The following is a 14,548-nucleotide window of genomic DNA, read 5'->3' as shown; positions in this document are numbered from 1 at the left end:
AATAACCCTCCCGGCCGCGTCCCGCCTCTGCCGCCACCACCCCGGGGCCCGGGGTCGCCCTCTCCGGCCCTGCCGGGGCTGTGCGCGGCCCTGGCTTCCACCTCGGCTCCCCGGGCGGCACGGTTCATCCCTACATCATCGCCGTTTCTTTTATTTAGAAAATAAACCCTCTCTCCTCATACCGCCGGAGGGCGGGGAGCGGCCTTTCCCCTGGCTGCGGGTCCCCCTAAGCGACGCGTGGCGGGGAGAGGCGGTTCCTCTGCTTTCCCTCGGCCTCCGGCCGCTGCCGTTTCCCGGCTGCGATACAGAAACCCCCTGCCCGGAGGGTCCCGTCCCGGGGCCTCCTGCACCACCCGCGGCTGAGGGATCCTCGCTTCTGGGGGGCTCTACCCCCCAAAATTTGTCTGGCTGGTGGGGCGGGCATGGCCCGGCGCTGTGCCAGGGAGGGCTCAGGTGGACGAACCGGCAAAGTCGTCCGTATTTCTTCTCGTCTCTTGTAACCGGAGTGCCGGGAGCCAGGTGGATTATTTTCTTCTTTCCTTTAAACCTCTCGTTTTGTCGGAAATCGTAGAAAACAAAGTTCCCCTCGGGTGCTGGCGGAAGGCGCTGGCGGGGCCGAGTTCCGGGTGCTAGATGACGTTCTCGAAGATCTGCATGGAGCTCATGATGTCCTCGTCCTGGACAGGGCGGGAGGGAGAGGTCAGAGCCCCCCGTGCCCCCCGTCGGCCCCGGGCGGGCCGGAGCTGTCGCCCCCCGACTCTCCCGCTCCCCCCAGCGCGTTGTTTTGGCACGGGACGGGGTTATGTCTCGGACTGGGAGGCCTGGCAGTGAGGAGGAGGATGGCGGTGAGGCCGAAGCCCCCCTGGTGCTGCTCACCTTCTGGCACGTCTCCAGGAACTCCTCGAAGGTCACCACGCCGTCGCCGTTCCTGTCCATCTTCTGCAAGGGAAGGGCAGGGGCTCAGTGGGGACGTCCCCGTCCCCGGCGGTGGTGACAGCCCCAGCCCGTGCCACCCGGGGGGTGTTGGTGGCCGCCGAGAGGGGACAACGCAGGACGGCCTCACCTGGAAGAAGAGCTCCACGTGCTCGGCGGGCGCGCTGTCCCGCAGGGTGGGCTGGGTGCAGCGCCCCATCATGTCGTAGATGGACTTCATGATCTCCAGCATTTCCTAGGAGGGGACAGAGCGGGGACAGGGTGACAGGAACCCTCGAACGAGGGCACCTTCGTCCCCCAGCACCCGTGTCCGCCCTCCCCGTCCCTCTCTGGGTGCCCCCCGCGATGCTCCCATCCTGCCCGGCCCCCCCAGTCCTCGTCCCCGCTCCCCGTCTCACCTCCTTGGTGATGTAGCCATCTTTATTAATATCGTAGAGGTTGAAAGCCCACTTCAGCTTCTGCTGCACCGTCCCCCGCAGCAAGACCGAGAGGCCGATGACAAAATCCTGCCGGAGGAACCGTGGCCGTGAACGGGGACGTCCCATGGGCACCGCCGGCACGCCGGGACCCCAGGGACGGACCCGCGTCCCGCCTGGCTCGGCCGTTCGCCCCCCTCCAACGGTGCTGCGGCGCTGCCATCGATCGTGGGACGCCCCGGGGGACTTTTTCCTATTGATCCCATTTCTATTCTCGCTTGTAGCTATTTTTAATCACCACGGTAAAACCGGCGCCGGCCCCCCCGCCAGCCGCCCCTGCCGCAGTGCCTGGAACTCTCCCGCCGTCGAGAAGTCCGAAGATTTTGGCCGTCGCCGCTGCGCCGAGCTTTTATCCCCGACCGCACGCGGGCGAAGAGGGAGATCTGATGAATCACGCCGCTGGGCACGCTTACAGCCGGCCGCGGCTCGAGGAGCGCGGCGCTGGCACGGCTTTTCCCGGCGAGAAGCCGGGCGCGGAAGCGGCGCCGGGACGCTCACCTGGAAGCAGAGAGCCCCGTTGCGGTCGGCGTCGAAGGCGTCGAACAAGAAGTGCGCGTAGGTGCTGGCGTCTGCGAGGGGAGGAAGGCGAGAGCCGGTGAAGCCCCCACCCCGGCACGCACCCGCATTGGGATTTGGCGTTTCCTCCGGATGCGGCCCCCTCCCGGCACCCCGACGCCGGCCTGGGGGTCCCCGCGACTCACCGCCTTGGGGGAAGAACTGCGAGTAGATGAGCTTGAAGGTCTCCTCGTCCACGAGGCCGCTGGGACACTCCTGGGGAGGAGAGTGGGCGCCCGGTGAACCCCGGCTCCACCAAAGTCCGCCCGCCGGCGCCGGGGGTGGGGGCCGGGGCGAGGGTCCCCCCCACTCACGTTCTTGAAGCCGCGGTAGAGGGATTGCAGCTCCTTCTTGGTGAACTTGGTGCGCGCCAGCAGCTGCTCCAGCCCCTCGGGTTGGTGCCGTACGGCCGACAGCTCCAGCTCGGCATCGCCGCTGTCTGCCGGGAGACGCCGGCAAAGACCCCCGTGGCTCCAGCAGCCTCTCCGCGCTTCGTCCCGGCCTCTTTCCCGCCCGGATCCCACCCTGCTTAACACCGAACCCCCCAGACCCGGCGGCGGATCCCAAATTCCCCTCGTGGCTTGAGGAAAACCAGGGCGCCCTGGGTTTCACATCCCGAGGGAGAAGCCAGCCGACCCGGAGGGTTTCCCCCGGAGCCGCCGAACCCTTGCCCGCCTCCGGCAGCACATTCCCGGGGCGCGGAGCGTTCCGGAGCCGCCTCTCACCCCGACCCCGCTAATGCTCCTTCCCGCCCGCGCCCGGCCTGGCGGAAGGTAATTAATAAATGATGGCTCATTAATAATTCCAGCTTGGGAAGCCCCCGCGGACCCGTTCAGCGCCGAGACGGGGATATCGGGAACTTCGGAAAAACCGGGCCAGGGTTGGGGAGAGGCTCCGCCGTGCCGCATGGGTAGGGACGCCCCGGAAAACCCCGGGGTGCTGCTGTGGGGGGGGGTCTCCCGGCGAGCCGGGTTTGCCGAGGTATGAAGGGGTGGGATTGGGACTGGGATTGGGATTGGGGCGCCCCAGCCTCCCGTTTTGGGGGCATTTTGGGGGTCAGTGGGGGGCTGGGGGCTCTGGTGCCCCATCTCAGGGGGTTTTGGCAGTCGATGGGGGATTGGGTGTCCTCAGTGTCGCATTTCAGGGGGTTTTGGGGTCGATGCAGGACTTGGGGGTCCCCAGTGTCCCATGTCAGGGGGATTTGGGGGTTGGTGGGGGATTGGGGGGGCCTGGTGCCCCATCTCAGGGGGTTTTGGGGGTCGGTGGGGGATTGGGGGGCCCTGGTGCCCCATCTCAGGGGGTTTTGGGGGTCGGTGGGGGATTGGGGGGCCCTGGTGCCCCATCTCAGGGGGTTTTGGCGGTCGGTGGGGGATTGGGGGTCCCCAGCGTCACATCTCAGGCGGATTTTGGGGTTGATGCAGGACTTGGGGGTCCCCAGTGCCCGGTCTCAGGGGGTTTTGGGGGTCAGTGTAGGCTGGGGGGCCCCAGCGCCCACCTCAGGAGGGATTTGGGGGTGGCTGTGGGCTCGGAGGCCCCCGCTGTCCCACCTCGGGGAGGTCTGGGGGTCGCTGAGGGCTGGGGTCCCCCCGTCACCCCGTCTCGGGGGTCTCGGGGGCGCGGAGGCCCCCGCATCGCCCTGAGGAGGGGCCTGGGGGTCGATGCGGGCCGGGGGGTCCCCGGCACCCCCTCGGCGGGGCGTTTCGGGGGGGCTGGCGCCGGCCCAGCCCCTCGGGGAAGGTCAGAGCAAGGCTGGGCCATGACGCGGCAAGTGCGGGGCGCGGGGCGGGGGGCTGCCGGCTCCCCCGCGCCCCCAAACCCCGGGTTTCGCCCCCAAGCCCCCCGCCGGCAGGGGAGACACCCCAAAAAAGCAGCTTTTACCCCACGGGGAGCATTTATGGGCCCAACGGGTCCTGCGAGCCGGCGGGGGGAAGGACGGGGACACCCCGAGGTGCGGCGGGGGGCTGACACGCAATTCAATTAATTACCGAGGATTAATGAAGGGGGGGGAGCTGCGGGGTTACCTTCCACGGAGATGGGCTCCAGGATGCCGAACTGCTTGAGGACGGCGATGAAGAGGAGGATGACCACGGCCACAGCGCACAGCTCCATGCCCTGGATGCCCATGGCCGGCGGGGGGGGAAGGCGGCGGGGTTCCCCCCCCCCCCAGACCCAAGCGGGGCGCCCCGGGGCGAGGCCGGTGCCGTCCCGGTGAGCGCCGGGGCGCTGCCGCGGGGCCGCCTGCGCCGCCGGCCTGCCCTCCCCCCTTGGCACGCGCCCAGGCCCCCCCGCCGCGCCCGCCCCACCGCTTTGGGGTTGGCTTGGCTGGGTTCTTTTCCCATATTTGCTTCTTTTTTTATTTTTTTATTTTTTTTTTTTTAAATTTTTTAATGCCACCGGCGCCCGTCCCCGCCGGCTGCCCCCGCGGCACCCATGGGTGCCCCCTTCACCCCAGCCTGTGAGAACGGGGGGGCCCAACCCAGCGTGGCCCTAAAATGGGGTAAAAAAAGGCGGGTTTTGCCCCCCCGCCGGGAGGAGGCGGGCGGCAGCCCCCCCTGCCCCTGGGGGGGGGCGGTCGGGGCAATTGGCGGCGCGGGGACCGGTGGCGATGAGTAAGCAGCCGGGCCCCCGGGAAGGGCTCCGCGGGGGGGGGGGCGTCCCCGTCACCCCCCGCCCCGGGCCGCCTCCTCCCCTCCAGGGTGGCGCGTTCCCCGGCGTCCCGGGGGCGTCCCGGTCCCCCCGGCCCCGGGGACACCCTCCCTGTCCCCCCGGGGGCCTCCCATCCCCGTGGCCCCGGGGACATCGCCCCCCGGCCCCCCGGGGCTCCCGGCCCCCCGGCCCCGCCATTGCCCCCCGGGGCCGCACGCTGGGGCGGGGCTTCTTCCCCAGGGGCGGGGCTTCTACCCCCGGGGCGGAGCTTCTGCCCCACCGGGGGCGGGGCTTCTGTCGCATGGGCGGGGCTTCCACTCCGGGGCGGGGCTTCAGTCGCTCCAGGGGCGGGGCCTGCTGCTAAGGGCGGGGCCGTGGTTGCCGGGGGCGAGGCGCGCCCGCCGCTCGAGGGGCGTGGCCCTGCCGCACGCCGCGCCGCCACTTCCGCTTCCGCCGCCGCCCCCGGAAGCGCCGTTTGCCGCCGCCGCCGCCATGGCCTCAAGGTTACTGCGGGTGAGCGCGGCCCTGCGGCTCCTGCCCGCCGCCTCCGCGCCCGCCCGCCGCCTCGCCGTGCCCGGTGAGTGGGGGGGGGGGGGTCCGGGGAGGGGGGGGGGCAGCGGGGCGGGGCCGGGCCGCGCCCCGCCGCCCTGACCGCCGTGCCCGCCGTGCCCCGCAGGCGGCCTGGCCAGCGATGAGGAGCAGGCGACGGGGCTGGAGCGGAAGGTGCTGGAGGCCATGAACAAGGGGCTGGTGAGTGCGGGGGGCCGGGGGGGGGGCGTCGGGGCCGGGGGGGGCCGGGGCCCGGGCGCCCGCCGCTCACCCCGGCCCCCCAGGACCCCTACAGCATGTTCCGGCCCAAGCGCTACGCGGGCACCAAGGAGGACCCCAACCTCGTCCCCTCCATCAACACCAAGCGCATCGTGGGCTGCGTCTGTGAGTGTGCGCCCCCCGCCCGTCCCCCCGCCCGCCCCCCGTCCCCCCGTCCCACCCTCCTCTTCCTCCCCCCAGGCGAAGAGGACAACAGCTGCGTCGTCTGGTTCTGGCTGCACCAGGGGGAGGCCCAGCGCTGCCCCTCCTGCGGCGCCCACTACAAGCTGATCCCCCACGAGCTGCCCCACTGAGGGACCCCGCGGCCCGGGCCGAGCTGAGCCCCCCGCTCTGTGTCACCCCCATAAAGAGTTTGTGTGTGGAGACCCCGACTCTGTCTGCGCGGGGGGGAGGTGACTTTGTCGCTGTCGTCGTCAGCAGGGAGGGGGCGCAGGGGGCGGGAAGGGGGCGCCCCCCCCCCCCCCCCCGGGTGGTCATGACCTTGGTGCGGCATTTGGGGTGGGGGGACCCCGCCCTCGCCGTCCCTGTGCCCGGGGGGGAGGGAGCTGGGGTGCGGGTTTGGGGCCCCCCTCTCACCCAGGGGTCCCGAAGGGGGTCACAGCCGCCCCCCCCCCCCCACACGAGGTGTCCCCCCAGACGGAGCTCTGCACCCGTGGGGATGCTGTCCGTCTGTCCATCTGCCTGTCCGCGCCGGGGGGGGCGCAACCGGCCGCTGTCCCCCCCGGGCGGCCTCACCACGTGCCCGGGGGGGGCCGCTGGGTGTCAGGGCCCCCGGGGGGCGGGCGGCCCCCGCCCCGTCACCACCCCCACCTCCCCGCGGGGGGGCCCAGCAGCCCCCGGCTCTCGGGGCCCCGGCCCCCACGCGGACGCCGCTCCTCACGGCGCGTCCCCGCGGCCGGCACCGGAGTCGCCCCCCTCGGTTTGGGGCGGCCCCCGCCCCCTTCTCCCGGCGGCGCCTCCCGGGGTGAGCGGGGCCGGGGCCCCCCGCGGGCGGGGCTGCCCCCGCTGCCCGGTGGCGTCCCTCGGGGAGGGGCCCTCCGCTGCCGGGGCGCCCGGGGGCCGCCGGACCCCCGCTGCGGCCCCCTCCCGCCGCTGACGTTCCCGATGACGCCAGGCTGGCCGGCCGTGACATCATCCACTGTTGCCCGTCCCTCCGCGCCCCGGGCCGGAGGTGGGCGGGGCTCTGGGGGCCTCACCGCCCCCCGCCCCCCCCCCGCGCGCGGGCCAATGGGAGCCGGCGGCGGCCGTGACTGACAGCCGGGCGCGGCGGGGGCGGGGCTCCGGCGGCGGCAGAGGGCGCGCGGGGACGCGGCGGGCGGGGCCGGCCCGCCCCACGTGACTCGGCGGGGGGGAGGCGGGGCGGCGGAGTGCGGCGGTGACGTCACCGCCTGTCGCAGAGGGGCGGGGCGGGGCGCGGGGCCGCGCGCCGGAAGCGGGGCGGCGCGCGCGGAAGGGCCGGCGCGGGGCGGGCGGGCGGACGGACAAGATGGCGGACGGGGACAGCGGCAGCGAGCGCGGCGGCAGCGGCGGCGGCGGCGGCGGCGGGGGGTTCGCGGCCGGCCGCGGCGGAGGCGGCGGCGCCGGGTCCGGGTCCGGCGGGGGGTCCGGCGGCGGCGGGGCGGGCCCCGAGCAGGAGACGCAGGAGCTGGCCTCGAAGCGGCTGGACATCCAGAACAAGCGCTTCTACCTGGACGTGAAGCAGAACGCCAAGGGCCGGTTCCTGAAGATCGCCGAGGTGGGCGCGGGGGGCTCCAAGAGCCGCCTCACCCTCTCCATGGCGGTGGCCGCCGAGTTCCGCGACTACCTGGGCGACTTCATCGAGCACTACGCCCAGCTGGGCCCCTCCAGCCCCGAGCAGCTGGCCCAGGCCGCCGGCGCCCCGGGGGAGGACGGCGCCGGGCCCGGGCCCCGCCGCGCCCTCAAGAGCGAGTTCCTGGTGCGGGAGAACCGCAAGTACTACCTGGACCTGAAGGAGAACCAGCGGGGACGGTTCCTCCGCATCCGCCAGACCGTCAACCGCGGGCCCGGCGGGGCGGGGGGCTTTCCCGGCGGCCCCCCCGGGCTGCAGAGCGGGCAGACCATCGCCCTGCCCGCCCAGGGCCTGATCGAGTTCCGCGACGCCCTGGCCAAGCTGATCGACGACTACGGGGGCGAGGAGGACGAGCTGGGCGGCCCCGGGGGCGGCGGGCCGGGCGGCGGGGGGCTCTACGGGGAGCTGCCGGAGGGCACCTCCATCACCGTGGACTCCAAGCGCTTCTTCTTCGACGTGGGCTGCAACAAGTACGGCGTCTTCCTGCGGGTGAGCGAGGTGAAGCCGTCCTACCGCAACGCCATCACCGTCCCCTACAAGGCCTGGGCCAAGTTCGGCGGCGCCTTCTGTCGCTACGCCGAGGAGATGCGCGACATCCAGGACCGCCAGCGGGACAAGCTCTACGACCGGCGCGCCGGGCCCCCGGGTCCCGGCAGCGGCAGCGGCGCCGGCGACGATTCCGACGGCGACGACGTGGACGACGACTGAGCCTCCCCCGCCCTCAGCCCCGCCGCCGGCTCCCCCCCCCCCCCCCCCCCGAAGCCCCGATCCCCCCGGGCCCCCCCGATCCCGCCGCCGGAGAGAGAGGAACCGGCCCGACCGCGACGCCGCCCGCGTCCCTCCCTCCTCCGCACTGGCGCGCGCTCCGCCGCCGGCCCGAGCCGCCGCCGGCCCCCGCCGAGGACTCCCAGCTTCCCGGGGGCTCGGATCCCCGCTCCGCTCCCGGATCCCGGCCCGCGCCGACGCGGCGGCCCCCCCCCACCATCGAAACCAGCATCCCGGCGGATCGAGAGCCTCGCCGGGGGGGAGCGAGCGACGGAGGCGGCGAGCGGGAGCGTTCGGAAGCGAGAGCCGGGGCAGGGGGGCCGCATCTGGACCAACGTCCGTTCTCTCCTCTCCCCCCTCCCTTCTCCTTTCGTTTTCCCCCTCCTTTTCCAAATTTTTTTTTTTTTTTTTTTTTTTTGGGATGCAAACTGCTCAACTCCAGCCCCCGAACTGGATCCCGCACGCGAGCTAGCGCGACGCCGGCAGGTTCCCGACCGTGACGGCAGACTTTCTGGGCTTTGGTGGCCTGTCCCCGGTCCCTGCCCGCCGGCGGCGGGGGCGCGGGGGAGGCCGGCTCCCGCAGGCACGAAGCACAAGGAAAACGCGATGGGGCGCACGATCTTCCCCTCCTCTCCAAATAAGGCGGCCTCCGGCGAGCGCCGGCTCCGTACCGGCGAGGCCCGGCCAGGTTTCCTTCCCGCTCGCCGTTCCGCCGGCACGGCCGGCACCGGAGGCGGCGCCGCCGGGATCCCGGGCCGCCCAAATCCGCCCCTTCTCCTCTTTTCTTCTTTCCCCCCCCCCCCCCCAGCAGAGCCAGCCCGCGCCTTCCCGCGGTGCCTCGCGGCTCGGTCGCACCGGCGGCACGCCGCGCCCCGGCAGCCGGGGCCGTCGGTGTTGGGGGTTTGGGGGTTTTTTGGGGTTTTTGTTTTTCCTCTTTTTATTTCCCCGCACCTGGCCGCCCCGGCCCGCCGCGCCGGCGCCAGCGGGGCCCCTCCAGCCATCACCTCTCCTATTAAATAGATTTTTTTTTTCCACTCTCAAATGTTTTATTATTTTTTTTTTTGTTTTTAAGCTCAATCGGCTCAATCCTGCCCTTTCCCAAAAGGAATCTTTTTAGCCACGTTCTCCCGGGAACTCTGAACCGCGGGGGGTTCATCGCTCTTCATTCCAAAGTTGCAGGTCTTCTTGTCCGACGGCTTCTCCCGTTTTAGGACCTTTTTTGGGTTTTGGTTTTGTTTTGGTTTTTTTTAAATTAATTTTTTTCCGCTGTTTTTCGGGAGCCCGCGCCCGCCCGCCCTCCAATCTCAGCTGCCTCCTTAATTTATTGCCGCGGATCCCGGCGTCTCCCTCTCTCCGTACTTCTCGGGAAGCGAGGAACGGCCGGCAGCGCCTCGGCTTCGCCCGGCGGGGGGGGGACGCGCCACCGCCTGGCCCCAAAACCCGGCAGAGCCCCGGGGGACGTCGTCTGTCCATCCGTCCGTCCGTCCTCCGAGCCCCGTCCCGCCCTTCCTCGCCTCCGTAGCTCTTTTTAAAGGGATTTTTAACGCGAATTTCTTCCGTTCATCCCGTTTTTAATTCTTCTCCGTCGCAAAGGACTGGGTTTCCTCACTCTCACGGGAGCAATAGTCTTTTATCTCGATGTCCGGCCGCGTCCGTACTGTATTTTGTACCCTCAGGCAGCTCTTTCCAGTGACGTCCTGCTGTATTCGCCCAGCGTCCTCGTTCTGTGTTCGCGCGCCTTCCGTTCTTCGCCGCGGAGAAACAAACAAAACACAACAAAAACCAGAAAGCCCACGACGAAGCGCCGCCGCCAGCGCCGGATCGGGGGAGACGGCGGCACCGCTCAGCCGCCCCGGGGGACGCCCGGCTCCGCGGCCTTGGACTCGCCGGCGTGCGGCTGCCGGTTGCAAAGACGCAGGCGGTACCTCTCCTTTTATTTTTGAAGAGGATCATATAGAGATATATATATATATATATAAAAAATATATATATATTCTTTTTTTTTTTTTTTTGGCTGAATTGCGGTCGTTTGGCCTTACCTTTCTACTCCGGGGTAGCGGCGCGGTTGCTGCCGGCCCGGCTCGGCGCTCGACAGCCGCCTAGGAAACACGTGCGAGAGGAAAAAGGCAAATACCGCCAAAAAAAAAAAAAAAAATAAAAAAGAAAAAAGTTACCGAACCCCAGAAAAGCGGGGCCCCGCGCGCAGCCGGCGTCCGCTGCGGCCACCAGGACCCCGTCTCCTGCCGGAGCGGCGGTGGCTCCGCGTGCGGAAACCTCCCGCGGCTGCAGCTCAGCTCCAGCAACCAGAGCGCGTCGGGGGAAGAAACCTCGCGGCAAGAACAAGAAACCAAACATCCAAAAAATAAGATAAAAATCAGAAAAAAAGGGGTTTTTTAACCTTTTGTAAGCGAACCAGCGGCCGGCGAGAGCGAGTCGGAGAGGCGGGCGGACGAGCCGCGGGCGCGAGCAAGGACTCGGGTCGCTTCTGCCGGGGGGAGACTTTTGGTTTGGTTTGGTGAGTTTTGGGGTCGGTTTGGCCGCGGGGCCGCGAGGGGGGAGCCGGCGGGGAGCCCCCCGCGCCGCCGGGGAGAGCGGGACGACGGTTACGCCGAAGCCGGGCTCCCGCCGGCGCCGGGCTCTCCCCACGGACGGGACCTCGGCGGCGCGCGGCAGGTCGGAGGGTTTGGTGGTTCCCTTATATATCTGTATATACACGTGTGCGCGCGTGTGTATATATACGAGATTCGGTTGACTTTTTTGGTTTGGAATCTGTAGAAAACGGGCAAATTGCTTTTTCTTTTTTTTTTTTTTTATTTTTATTTTTTAAAACCGGAAGGGGGAAAAAAATATCCCAAATTCTTGGAGCTTCCAGACTTCTGTTGCCCCGGAAGGGACGGTTTGAGAGCGCGACTATCGCTGTACAAAAAAAAAAAAAAAAAAGAGAAATCTTGTAAATCTTGTATAGCGCCCCGAAATCGATGTACATACCCAAAACGTCCGGGCCGAGAGCCGGGAGCTGTCGGCGGCTCCGTTAAAAGTTAAAACCGCTTCAATTTTTCCCCCCCAAGAGAAAAATATGGAAGAAAATCGGAATTATCCTGCCTTGTTTCCAGCCGTTTCGGGGTCCCGGGCAGGGGCATCCCCTCGTGGTCCCTCGCCGCCGGCGGAGGACGGCGCGGGGGAGGCGGCCGGTCCCCGGGGCTGCCGCGCCGGGGAGAGCGGCGGTTTCTCTTGTTGGCGATAAAGAAAAAGAAACAACCCAACCCTCGCCGGCTTCTCTTTTAAAAAAGAAAAAAGTTTAAAAAAAAAAAAAAAATAGAAAAAAAAACCAGAAAAAGAATAAAGGAGCGTGAGCGAGCGATGACGGTACTTGAGCTGATGCACAAGGGATCTCTCAGCAGACGCCCGGCGCCGCGCTCGCCGGGAGAGGAGAGGGCTCCCGGTGGGAGATGGGAGCCGGCGCGGCGGCGGCCCCGCGGATGCCCGGAGAGGTGTTCCTCGTAGGGTGAGGCTCGGCCGCGGGCGCCGTCGCCCTCCTCTTCCTCGCGGAGCCGGTCGAGCCAGCGGTGCCTGTGCAAGCGGAGCGGGGGTGTTTGGTGCGTCGGCGTCGGATCCCGAATCCAGGCGCCGGAGCGGATCTCGGAGCGAGCCAAGCCGCGAGAGGAACGGCCGGTGGAGAGCGCGGCGCCGGCGGCGCCTCACCGCGGCGGGGCCGACCGTCGGGCTGGTGGTCGTCGGCGAGACCGCGGAGGCCCCGCGCCGGCGTCTCTCCGGCGTTGCCGGTGGCGTCGAGGCCTCGAAAGTGCGGCGTTCCTGGGGATTTCTGGCCTCGGAGCAGCGCCGACGCCGCGGCCGAGCGCGGGTGTGGCACGGGCGGCTCTCCCGCCCCCGGCACGCGGTTCTCCCCGGGCAGAGGTGGAAACGCGCCGCCGGCGGGCGACACGTTGGCACGGGAGAGCGCCGGGTCCTCCTCCGAGAGCCGCCGGGGCCGGGACTGGCTTCAGCTGCGATCTGCTGAGAGACCAAAACGTTCACCCCGAAGTACCTTGACGAAAGAAGAAAGTTTTATTCCTCTTATTTTTTTAATGAAAGAAAAACAAAAAATAAAGCAAACCATGCACTTTAGGCGGCCCAGCGCGGGGCTGCCGGCGCCCGGGGGGTCCCGTCCCCCCCTCTCCCTTCCTCTGCGGCCGGCGGGGCGGCTTCGGGAGGCGCCGGGGAGCGGCCGGCGGTTGCCGAAGGCAGGTCCTGGATTTTACCACTAGCAAAGACGACGCCCGACGTGACGAACTCCTCATGCTAGCGAGCACTCCTTACCGTAGCAGATTTTTGCAAATGGAGTTTTACAAGTCTATATTTAAAGAATTGTATGTTTGTAACAAATAAAAAGTATGCGGAAAAGTGAATGAAAAACCCAGCCCGGCCCCGTCTCGCTCCTTGGGGGGTCGGGGGGGCCCGGGGGGCCCGGGACGGGGCGGGCAGGGTCAGCGGTGGTCCCACGGCGGTGTGGGGCGGCCGGGGGACACGCAGGAGGGTCCCCAGAGCCGGGGCCGCCGCGGGGGGCACGGCGGGGAGGCGGGGGGCGCAGGGGTGGGCACCCCGGGGGGGAGGAGGGTCGGGCGCGGCACACGCGTGCTGCGTGTCGCGGCTCACGCCGGCGCGCAGGGACCGGCCCGGGACGGCGCGCGTGCAGGTGTAAGGCGCGTGCGCCGCGCGCACGGCTGCATGGCGTGTTCACGGCCGCGTGCGTGGCGCGCGGCCTGCGCCGGGCGGGCTGTCGGCGATCCCGTGCCGCGTCCCCCGGCAGCGAGGCAGCCCGGCCGGCGTGCGGCGACGCAGGCGCCGCAGCCCGCGCCGCATTTAGCTCTGCGGCTCCCTGCGGGCACGGGCTCATCTGAGGACACGAGCGGGAAACGCCTGCGCATGAGCCGCCGCTGCCGCGGCACCGCAACCCTGCCGCTGCCGCGCTGCAGGCGGCCAGGGCCTGGCCTGACACCGTCCCGGGGGGCTGCGTCCCCGCCGGCCGGGGTCCCTCGCCCCTCGGGGAGCAGCTGGCAGCATCCCCGTCCCGCACGTCCCCCACACGCCGGGGGGCAGCTGCTCTGGCCCCGCGGGGGGACAGCGGGGGACAGCTGGGACCCAGGCGCGCAGCAGGCGCCGGCGGCAGTTGCTGCCCGCGGGGCAGGTGCAGGCAGCGTTGCCTCTGCCGGGACCGGGAGCAGCTGCGGGGGCGCCCGGGCACCCCTCAGCCCCCCGCAGCCGCAGCGAGGGGCAGGGGCTGCCCGCTGGCCCCCAGCCCTGCCTGGCGCCGGAGGGAAACCGAGGCACGGGGCAGGCCGGGACAAAGGTGCCTTCCTCGTCCGTCCCCCCCCCCCCCAGCCCGGCGCTCCCCTACCTGCTCCATCGCCGCCTCCGCCGCGCCAGGGCCCGTTGAGCTCCCCAGGCTGCTCCTGTCCTCTTGACCCTCGCTCTCTAACAATCCGAAGTTTCCTTTATAATATCAACCTCGTCACGTAAATCGGGTTCGATTTGAGGCTGGAACGGGGCTCATCACGAGAAATTCAAGGGTTTTTATTTCCCGCGACACGCTCTTCCCCAACACCCCCCCCCCCCCCCCGTGACTGTCCGGATCGGGAATTTTTTGGGCTTTTTTTGGCCGTATTTTACCCCTGCCATTACCAGCGACTGCCCCTTCTGCCTCTCAGTGTCCCCCATGCCCTGAGCCCCGGCCCAAACCCATCCCCGGTGCTACCGGGGCTGCGGGGATGGCTTGTGCTACTGGGGCTGCTGCCCTTCTTACCCTGCAGGGCAGGACCAGCCTTTATTTCTGTATTTTCTGAAAAACACACAGGTAAGGACTCACAGGCACCGCTCGCCCGAGCCTCAGCGCCCCCGGGGAGGGATTCCCCCCACCTCGGTGCTTCCCACGCCAGCTGGCACCGGCAGCGGCCTGGCCAGGCCGATCGCAGCCGCTTGTAGCTGAGGTTTAAACCTTTCCGGGCTGCGCCTCGGGCCCAAGCCCTTCGGTCGGCCGTGGGGGCGATGACAGGGCCTGGGCTGGACGGGGCGCGGCTCTGCGGCCTACAGAGGCCGCGGACCCCGTCAGGAGCCCCCGCTGCCCGGGGAGGCCCCGGCCCCCGAGCGGGCGGGCGCGGCGGGACCCGCCGACGACCCTGACAGGGGCCGGGGCACCGCCTGTAACGGCAGCGGCACCGTGCGAGCCCCCCCCGCCGCCCCGCTCCCCTCAGCGCCGCGTCCGCCCCCTCCCCCGCTCCGCGCAAACAAACAACACGGGGGGCGGGGGGAGAGAATGGGCGGGAAAGGCTCCTCTCCTTCCATTGGCTCCACGAGCTGTCTGTCCGCCTGACACCGCCTCTCGCCAGACGGGCGGCTCTTTCTATTGGTCAGGGATCACGTCACTCCGCTGCACCGCCCACCGGCTCGGAGGCGCCGGGCACGCCCCCCGCCCTCACCCCTGCGTGCCGTGTGCAAAGGAAAAACAGCCGTTAAACGGGCCGCGGGGCGGAGCCAGCGG

The 14,548-nt window shown here is 69.5% G+C and overlaps 4 protein-coding genes across 17 annotated transcripts; 2 read left to right on the top strand and 2 right to left on the bottom strand.

Moving 5' to 3' along the window:
* Positions 1 to 551: 551 nt before the first annotated feature.
* LOC104022625 (uncharacterized) lies at positions 552 to 4,088 on the bottom strand. Its single transcript, XM_087762665.1, has 5 exons — positions 3,986 to 4,088; positions 2,279 to 2,568; positions 1,908 to 2,180; positions 1,332 to 1,439; positions 552 to 1,168 (listed from the first exon to the last, which is right to left on the bottom strand). The coding sequence occupies exons 1-5, from the start codon at positions 4,086 to 4,088 to the stop codon at positions 701 to 703; spliced, it is 1,242 nt and encodes a 413-aa protein (XP_087618791.1). The 3' UTR covers positions 552 to 700.
* Positions 4,089 to 5,028: 940 nt separating this feature from the next.
* Positions 5,029 to 5,801, top strand: COX5B (cytochrome c oxidase subunit 5B). Its single transcript, XM_087762834.1, has 4 exons — positions 5,029 to 5,187; positions 5,287 to 5,360; positions 5,444 to 5,543; positions 5,619 to 5,801. Exons 1-4 carry the CDS (start codon positions 5,103 to 5,105, stop codon positions 5,729 to 5,731), a joined length of 372 nt encoding a protein of 123 aa, XP_087618960.1. The 5' UTR covers positions 5,029 to 5,102; the 3' UTR covers positions 5,732 to 5,801.
* Positions 5,802 to 6,840: 1,039 nt separating this feature from the next.
* PURB (purine rich element binding protein B) lies at positions 6,841 to 8,012 on the top strand. The gene has a single exon (XM_009475016.2). It carries the CDS (start codon positions 6,925 to 6,927, stop codon positions 7,954 to 7,956), a length of 1,032 nt encoding a protein of 343 aa, XP_009473291.2. The 5' UTR covers positions 6,841 to 6,924; the 3' UTR covers positions 7,957 to 8,012.
* Positions 8,013 to 8,805: 793 nt separating this feature from the next.
* LOC148055047 (uncharacterized) lies at positions 8,806 to 14,460 on the bottom strand. 14 transcript variants are annotated; one of them, XM_087762804.1, is made up of 4 exons: positions 13,814 to 14,297; positions 13,409 to 13,503; positions 12,128 to 12,364; positions 8,806 to 12,027 (listed from the first exon to the last, which is right to left on the bottom strand). In XM_087762804.1, the coding sequence occupies exons 3-4, from the start codon at positions 12,128 to 12,130 to the stop codon at positions 11,107 to 11,109; spliced, it is 924 nt and encodes a 307-aa protein (XP_087618930.1). In that variant the 5' UTR covers positions 12,131 to 12,364; positions 13,409 to 13,503; positions 13,814 to 14,297; the 3' UTR covers positions 8,806 to 11,106. The 14 variants fall into 14 exon arrangements, 9 of the variants coding, with proteins under 9 accessions (XP_087618930.1, XP_087618932.1, XP_087618931.1 ...); XM_087762806.1 differs by having other exon boundaries at positions 12,128 to 12,325; XM_087762805.1 differs by having other exon boundaries at positions 13,877 to 14,297.
* Between the last annotated feature and the right edge of the window lie 88 nt (positions 14,461 to 14,548).

Source organism: Nipponia nippon, unplaced genomic scaffold, assembly GCF_047370975.1.
Source record: "Nipponia nippon isolate SJK-2023a ecotype South Korea unplaced genomic scaffold, ASM4737097v1 scaffold_27, whole genome shotgun sequence".
In the NCBI taxonomy this organism is placed as follows: domain Eukaryota; kingdom Metazoa; phylum Chordata; class Aves; order Pelecaniformes; family Threskiornithidae; genus Nipponia; species Nipponia nippon.
Note: the sequence above shows the minus strand (reverse complement) of the source record. Positions and strands in the feature narration are given on the sequence as shown.

What these genes read in the sequence shown, in the direction of transcription:
- LOC104022625 (XM_087762665.1), bottom strand. Translation starts at nt 4,088, where the DNA reads ATGGGCATCCAGGGCATGGAGCTGTGCGCTGTGGCCGTGGTCATCCTC. An exon ending in GGAGCCCATCTCCGTGGAAG is followed by an intron (nt 2,569 to 3,985) that starts GTAACCCCGCAG and finishes GGATGTGAAACC; the next exon opens with CAGGGCGCCCTGGTTTTCCT. An exon ending in TCTACCGCGGCTTCAAGAAC is followed by an intron (nt 2,181 to 2,278) that starts GTGAGTGGGGGG and finishes TCTCCTCCCCAG; the next exon opens with GAGTGTCCCAGCGGCCTCGT.
- COX5B (XM_087762834.1), top strand. Translation starts at nt 5,103, where the DNA reads ATGGCCTCAAGGTTACTGCGGGTGAGCGCGGCCCTGCGGCTCCTGCCC. An exon ending in CCGCCGCCTCGCCGTGCCCG is followed by an intron (nt 5,188 to 5,286) that starts GTGAGTGGGGGG and finishes CGTGCCCCGCAG; the next exon opens with GCGGCCTGGCCAGCGATGAG. An exon ending in GCGCATCGTGGGCTGCGTCT is followed by an intron (nt 5,544 to 5,618) that starts GTGAGTGTGCGC and finishes TCCTCCCCCCAG; the next exon opens with GCGAAGAGGACAACAGCTGC.
- PURB (XM_009475016.2), top strand. Translation starts at nt 6,925, where the DNA reads ATGGCGGACGGGGACAGCGGCAGCGAGCGCGGCGGCAGCGGCGGCGGC.